This window comes from Toxorhynchites rutilus, chromosome 2 (genome assembly GCF_029784135.1).
Source record: "Toxorhynchites rutilus septentrionalis strain SRP chromosome 2, ASM2978413v1, whole genome shotgun sequence".
In the NCBI taxonomy this organism is placed as follows: domain Eukaryota; kingdom Metazoa; phylum Arthropoda; class Insecta; order Diptera; family Culicidae; genus Toxorhynchites; species Toxorhynchites rutilus.
Window position 1 is genome coordinate 298,459,714 of NC_073745.1, and position 7,919 is coordinate 298,467,632.

A 7,919-nucleotide genomic window follows, 5' to 3' on the forward strand; every position below is an offset into this window, starting at 1 on the left:
AGCTCAATAGAGGCAATACGCTCAATGAAGGTTGATAAACGCTCATCTTATTTCCTAACTAGAATAAGACAACTATTGAGTGTTTTGGTCGAAAAATTATTCAAGATTACCTTAGCATGGGTTCCCTCTCATTGCTCGATTCCGGGGAATGAGAAAGCGGACTCGCTAGCTAAGGTGGGCGCTTTAGAAGGCACACTTTTTGAAAGGCAAATTGCTTATAATGAATTTTTCCACATTCCTCGTCAGTATACGCTCGTAAGTTGACAGCGCATGTGGAGTGGAGATGAGTTCGGTCGTTGGTTACACACGATTATCCCTAAGGTCTCGACGAGGGCATGGCTCAAGGGATTGAATATAGGTCGTGATTTCATTCGCGTGATATCTCGGCTTATGTCCAATCACTACAACCTAAACGCGCATCTCTATCGCATTGGGCTCGCAGCAAACAATCTTTGTGATTGTGGCGATGGCTACCACGACATCGAGCATGTTGTCTGGTCGTGTATCCGGTTCCATGAGCACAAGGCAGACAATCGGATATCCCCGTCCGGGATATCTTAGGTAGCCGTGATCCTGATCTTCTGCTTCATCTACACCTGTTCCTCAGAAACGCCGATGTCATCGTTTAATGACGTTTCCTTCGTTGTGTCCCCGTTTCATATCCCTCCTATCCGAACGATAAACTTTTACTTAGTCGCGGCAATACATACACACACTCTTTACAGACACACGGGCAAAAGGTTGTGCAGTCCACTGATCATTCAACAAGAGCCAAAGGTTGTACCGATCATGACAACTCTACACGAACTGATGATTGCGCCGGCTAGTGACCATTCTATCCTGGATTCCTCGAGTCGAGAAAGACGCACCACGCTAGATATGAGGTACAGACTAGGGGGGCGTTGCTGATTAATGGTCAGCTGCATCCCAATAGGAAGTATCCCGTGTCGGGCACACGTACAGAGCATTGGAGACAGCAACATCCCAATTACGAAAACACTTGTAATACTAACCTCGAGCCAACCGCGAGTAATCGGTTACATATTACTAACATAGATAATAAGAAAAATTGTATTGAACTCCCGGCCCCGTGAGGCTAACGCCATATGAGCCTTTATAAAAATATATATTTTGGAAAAAAAAAAAATTCACATTTCATTAGACAATAGTTTACTGCTAATAAAAAAACCGTTGCATTGCTAAACTGAAATGCTTAAAGCTTCTGGTAGACAAATATGCTAGAAAACTTTGATTGCGTTTTTCTCAGATGCTAATTTTGGAACATGGGACAACTATGCGTAGAACGGCAGTGCAACTACGGTATATTTTTTGCTCAATATGATATATCAGCTCCCCGATAGTCCGGAGGAGCTGTACAATTGTCTGATTGATTTGGACGAAGACGCTTTCGAAAATCTAGTGTCAACAAATGATACTGACTTTGTCATCGTGCCCCCAAGCGGTGGAGACAGCGATGTGGATGCTGGAAAAATAGTGACTCGGAGGACGGCACTTCCGGTTTTGGCGAACAAGTGAATGTCGAGAGCAACATTGAACGAGACCAATCACAAGAATGCTCCTCGGGCAGCAGCAAGAAGCGGAGAGCCAGACACTGGGAAAAAATGACCTTAAAGATGCAGATGCAGCCGTTGTTCTAGAAGGATATTCACCTGATCTTAGTGATCTCTGCTCGAAACATAAATGATCTGCCGTTCAAATGTTCCATTACCCATTTGACGCAGATTTCGTCGGATTAATCACCACAGAGACAAATAAGTACGCACTGCTAAAAGGAGATACAAGATTCCGTGTGACTGTGCCGGAAATGTACAAATTTCTAGGAATTGTGCTCGTTTCCGGATACGTAAAAGTTCTACTGGGAAGCAAAAGAAGATACGTACAATATGCTGATTGCCACCGCTATACCAAGGAATAAATTTGAGCAAATCATGAAATATCTGCATTTCAACGACAATTTACTTAATGATGGATCCGGCAAATTGTTCAAGGTTCAACCTTTGATTGAACATGCGAATGACAAGATTCTGAAAATGGGACAGCCATTGGGAAAACATTTCTCTATCGACGAAGCTATGGAGCCTTACTACGGCAGGAACTCTATAAAGCAATTCATCCGAGGAAAGCCAATTCGTTTTGGCTACAAATTTTGGTGCCTTTGTACTCATGACGGATGTTTCATCAAGTTTATCCCGTATGAAGGTAAAACACATGTTCAGATTTATATGCATTTTATAATGTTTTGTTGATATACTTTGTAGGAAAAACTGATCGTGACCCTGGAGAACCATTGGGTTCGAAGGTTGTGTCCAATTTGAGCAAAGATATTGTTGCTGAAGAAAGTTACGTGCACATAGATAATTTTTTTACCAGTTTGGCTCTTCTTGAAGATTTTGGCAAGAGGGACATAAATATCATTGGAACCATCCGTAACAACCGCATTGAAAAGGCCACGTTGGAATCCATTAAAAAGCAAGCTCGTGGATCATATGACATTGTGCGTGATACTGAAACAAACATCACCATTGTTCGTTGGAATGACAATAATGTTGTCATTATGGCTACAAGTGTCAAAAACGACAACATTGTCCTACGTGAAGGTACGTGTAAGAGATACATTGAGGCTGAAAAAAAGAGGATCAATATTCCAACCCCATCTTTGCCAAATGTACAACAAAGGAATGGGTAGAGTTGATCTTTTCGACGCTCAACGAGGGCTATACCGCTGCACTATCCGTAATAAGAAGTGGTATTGGCCCTTTTTCCGATTTGTGGTAAATCTCGACATTTCATGCAATTCTAAGACATTTGGCATCAAAAAATAGTAGATGAAGCCCGTATGAGTCAATATTTTGCGGAGGTATTTTATCGTTCGAATCAACAATTCGTAGGGAGTCCCGTATGAAAAATCGATATGACAAAAAAAAATTCGAAATTACACTAGATCTCGTTTCATGCAATCTGAAGACATTTGGCATCAAACAATTTTGTTCGAAAACCCCGATTTCCTTTACTCCTTCCTTGGGTGATTTTTCGGTTTTTCAAAAACTCAAACTTTGACCGCTGTGCGACACTAGTAAATGAAGTCCGATTGAGCTGATATTTTGCATAGGGTAGTTTTTCGTGGGAATCAACATTTTTAATCAAGTTCGCTTTGAAAATTCGAGGGTCACTTTTTTCCCATACATCCATTGGCACTCTAGTGACCACTTTACCTCCAAGCAAAAAATTTTTTTTTTCGAATTTTCACCTTTTTTTGTAATGATGAAAATTGTACTATGTATTTAGAATTTATATAGTAAAAGCAGTAGCTTGAAGAACATTGAGTTGAACTATAATATTCTTCGAGAAACGGGAATTGCATCGATATATGAATATCGGTCAAAACAACGAGATATAGGGCCTGTGATATTCCGGCAAATAACACACAACACTATCAATTGCTTGACATCCGACATCCATGTCTTTCTTAATGTCGTAATCAACACACTCGTACTGTCATTCCGACTTCACACTAAATCTAGGATACCACATCCTCCCCTCACATTAAAAATGTAACGATACCAGAAAGCATCGTACAAGAAAGATCTCATTCATTCATTTGCTTCATCGATTACATCAAGGAATCTCTGGGTTCTTCTGGTTTGCCACGCATCAAGGCGCTTTGTGATAGATTCTCCGTTATCTGATAATGATAACCTTCAGACGACTGGGTGCCTCGTGTCAAAATGGCTGCCAGATCTTCGAGTTGATTCAGGTACTTCCTCCAGCACTATTTGATAAAAATGAGAATCAATTTAGAGAAAAGAAAGAAAAAAAAAATCGCCCGCATATTTTCAATTTAAAACAAAAATAAAAATCCTAGATTTTTTTTGCTTGATTTCTTTCGCTAGATTCCAAGATCATTTTTAACTACATCACTCATCATAAACTTTCATCGCAATCTCTCACACAGAACGTTTGATCAACGCTTGAATGATTTCTTCCTTTCTCTGCACTGACTCCGCTTTGCGTATGTTGAGGGGCAAATTCTCGTCAAATGCCATTTTGATGCCGCTTTCTCCTGCTTAACCTGTACCACTTTTTTTTCTGCAATACTACGCGATGTATCGACTTCTACTAAGGTGATTCCTAGCCTTTCTCCATTCTCAATACTTTCCGGTTCCTCACTTGACTCCTCCGAAAACGAAATATCACTTTTCCACCAAAACCCGTTCATCTTTATCAAAATTTAACAATGCCGGTATGCCCGACCCCCTAAGGAAAAGTATTGTTTTGTGAGATCTGCGGGCACATATTGATATGTTTCCTCCACAGAAACATTGTCTAGTTTATTTGCCATGAGATATAAGGAATATCAGTACATTTAAACGGTAATTTTCTCAAGTAATAGTCAATTTAAAAAACTGCCATAAAAATGAAGCTCATCAACCAGTGCGGGTGAAACCGGCACCCCATGGGGGTAACACCGGTATCCTATGGGGTAAGACCGTCATCTCAATTTCTCAATATATATACTTGGCAAAAGATGAACCAGTTTGAAACTGACAGTCGGCAAATAGAAAGTATTCTAATTCTAAATGTCGCTGTCGAGTATGGTTCGAATCGCTCAACCGATTCCGGAGATATAGTCGGAACAAATTCCAATGAACATGGAATATGGAGAAGAAATCACCAAACCACACCACAATTCAATTACAAGTTAATGAAATCTAGGACCACATTGAACACTTACCGGTGGTCAGTTTTTCTTCTTACTTGAATCAATATCCGTCATACGACGCTTTTAATCACACTATGATTCGACTTGAAATCACATAGAAGAATGAGTTCATGACTGTAGGTAAATTTCAGGTTTTTGTGATTATGATGGCAATAAAACTAATTAAATTATGTTTAGTTGTAATTAGTTTATTATTTTTATTAAGACCATACAGCCATTATTTTTCGTTCAATGATGAAGTTCATTTAATTTTATCGAACAGCTTAAATCCAACATTAAATTTACATCAGTAGTTCAAAAGTCGTGGAAGCACGTTTGATAGAAACTCCACTAACAATAGCCTCTTTGGCAAGGGTGAGGTTTCCCTGGGACCAACTTCCTCGATTCGTTTTTCTTCGGTAGCTGCGAGGCATCTGAAATTGATCGAAAATATGTCTTAGAAACCTTCAACTAAACGCAAACCATGCCGGGATCCCCCACTGAAGGGGTGACGTACTTACCCCGACAGCACACATTTTTCAAGAAGACTATTTCTATTAACTTATTGCTTTAACTTACCTCAACTCGAATCCCAGTGATTGCTAACAATCCAGGGGACAAACTGTAGAGCAACGGAAAAGAATTTGAAACCGCGTTCAACAATAAAAGCTTAAACTTCACTGACGGAAAATTACATCCGGCTACATATCATCGGCACTCGCGTTTGTTTTGATTTATATTTTGACAATTGACGGATCACGGTGGGTTCGATGTGATTGAAAAGGTCTAAAATAATAAATACTATCATGTAGAGTATTCAAAAACGTAGTTAATCAGAGTTTTCTAGTAAAACTCAGGGGGTGCCGGTCTTATCGTCAGTGGCGGGCTTACCCTCCCTTCCCCTAATGTTGTAAACTGATATCAGTGCAAGTCATTTTAAATTTGTTTAAACGCCAACGTCATTTCCGTTTGATCCATTTCATGAGCTTGGCTGTTTTTTGAAATATTTAATAATTTCAATTAATTTATTTTTAATGTTTGTTTGCTTTGAATATTCGGCCACATAAATAAATTCTATTTATATGCTGGTCTTGGGCACTACTCGACTCAGCTGTTTTGTACTGAACAAGTTGGTCCTGGGCTCGACCCGACTCAACTGTTCCTTGAGCTTCACTCGACGAATTTTTGTGTCTAAATTTAACTACTTATCGCATTCATGTGAAAATGCTACCTGTAGAAAATGATTTATCAATCAAAATCATATACCTTACTGGAGTTCCCGCTGATTACTAGTACAATGTGGCAGCATGCAGTGGTTACTTGTGAAATCATGTTGAAAAAAAAGCGATATTTCAGTACGACGTTTTCACTCCCCCACGGCCACAGGAAACAAACGAATCCTCACCAATACTAACATACATCGCCTACTACTCCACCTCGATGTGTATTCCATTGGTTTCATCGGTTTCTCTGTTCAAACCAGAAACAAAAATATTATTTATATTCCTCTTTTTTTTATCACTCACCAGTCTGAAAAATTGGTTAAATTTATTCTCCTATCCAGCGAATCTTGTATGGCAGGATCGCCAATGTGATATTCCGGCAAACAACACACAACACTATCAATTGCTTGAAAACCGACATCCATGTCTTTCTTAATGTCGTAATCAACACACTTGTACTGTCATTCCGACTACACACTAAATCTAGGATACTACAGGGCCCTATTCCAGAAAACGAGACGAGCAGACGAGCGCTCGTCTTGTTTGTTTTCATATTCCAGAACCCGAGCTCGACTAAAAACAGACGAGTAGCTCGTCTGGCTCGACGACCGTGTGGCCGCGCTCGTCGATGAATCAGTCGAATCGTCTAGTTTGTTTGATGTGTTTTTTCACCTTGTTGATTGAAAGCATCGGTATTCTTCTGCTCCGCCTTTATCTTCAAAAATGGTTTCACGGCTAAACTAGTATTGCATAAGCAATGTATGTTTTCAATGTATCATGTATCAAATTCAATTCAGTAATTGCAAGATTTTACAGATTTTCAACTGGACCTCTCCCAAACAACACAACCAAATGTAAACATTGAAATCATATCCAGGGATGCTAGATGACTGTTTTGAATATATGAACATGGCACGAAAAGGGTCTTCACATATTGAACGAAAATGAGTAATTCAAAAAAACTGCTTTATTGGAAATACATATATATAGATTTAAAACTTTTCTTGATAAATCGTTGATTAGGTGAACAAACATTGCCCCCAATAAATCCATAATAACAAAACGTCTGAGTGATAAAACCATATGCTCGAGGAAAAATATCAATGAAACCAAAAAATATATGAAACTTATTCCTTTTTGTTGTTTTTTTTTAATATTTTGGCACTGAGAAAAGAGTATCGATTGATCAATTTTAAAACTGTTCGTTGTTTTTCTCAAAACAAAAACATGTCTTCTCATCTGACATCACTGATCATACCGAGAAAAACTGACTGAAGTCTCTCCAGTCTACCAGATAAAACATTTCAATGAAACTCGTGTACTGGAATCGGATGTTTTGCTCGTCTCGACAGTAACTGAAGCCGAGACGAGACGAGACGAATTACTCGTCTCGTTTTCTGGAATAGGGCCCATAGTCATGTCCGTATGATCATTTTCCGAAATGTTGCCAGTACAGTTTATTCAGGTTGAACAACAGTGAATTGGTATATTAGTGTATCGGATATACATTGTTGGATTTTATTCTTATTGTGATATCATTGTTTCAGCTTTACTTCATATCATAACCCGTTACTCGAACTTTTACCCAAACATGTTACTGTTGTCTGAGAAGAAGATACGGAATTGCGCGATAGGGAATCCACAACAGTGCATTCATTAGGGTCTAGGTATTGATCTTAAAAATTGTCCGAAAACCCAATCCGCTACGTAGCAACCCGAATGAAATTACTTGAATCAAAACTAACGTATATAGGACTACGGTTGCCTCAGTGCAGTGACCCTCTCCCACTAATAGTCGTAAGACTGCCGGAAATTTAGTGCGACCAAAACCTTTTTGACTTGGTAATCGAAGTGAACACATAAGCCACACCAGCACCGGGGTGAACTTCGAGCAGCAGAATATCGAGCCGCTGGTTTTTGGCCGCCAACTTCACACAAGTCGAGGTAACTACAACGGCGGAAAAACAACTAGCAGC

At 39.4% G+C, this 7,919-nt stretch overlaps 1 protein-coding gene and 1 long non-coding RNA gene across 2 annotated transcripts; one reads left to right on the forward strand and one right to left on the reverse strand.

Annotated features, from left to right (window-relative positions):
- Window positions 1-1,904: 1,904 nt before the first annotated feature.
- LOC129766993 (piggyBac transposable element-derived protein 3-like) lies at window positions 1,905-3,993 on the forward strand. The gene is made up of 3 exons (XM_055767593.1): window positions 1,905-2,220; window positions 2,280-2,618; window positions 3,974-3,993. Exons 1-3 carry the CDS (start codon window positions 1,905-1,907, stop codon window positions 3,991-3,993), a joined length of 675 nt encoding a protein of 224 aa, XP_055623568.1.
- A 915-nt stretch (window positions 3,994-4,908) lies between these two features.
- Window positions 4,909-5,715, reverse strand: LOC129765323 (uncharacterized). The gene is made up of 2 exons (XR_008741416.1): window positions 5,300-5,715; window positions 4,909-5,154 (listed from the first exon to the last, which is right to left on the reverse strand). It is a non-coding gene; the product is annotated as an uncharacterized LOC129765323 (long non-coding RNA).
- Between the last annotated feature and the right edge of the window lie 2,204 nt (window positions 5,716-7,919).

Excerpts from the sequence above, each read along its gene's own strand:
- LOC129766993 (XM_055767593.1), top strand. The coding sequence starts at position 1,905 with ATGCTGATTGCCACCGCTATACCAAGGAATAAATTTGAGCAAATCATG. Across the intron at positions 2,221-2,279 it reads CAAGTTTATCCCGTATGAAG|GAAAAACTGATCGTGACCCT; the intron begins GTAAAACACATG and ends TATACTTTGTAG. Across the intron at positions 2,619-3,973 it reads CAACATTGTCCTACGTGAAG|AACGTTTGATCAACGCTTGA; the intron begins GTACGTGTAAGA and ends TCTCTCACACAG.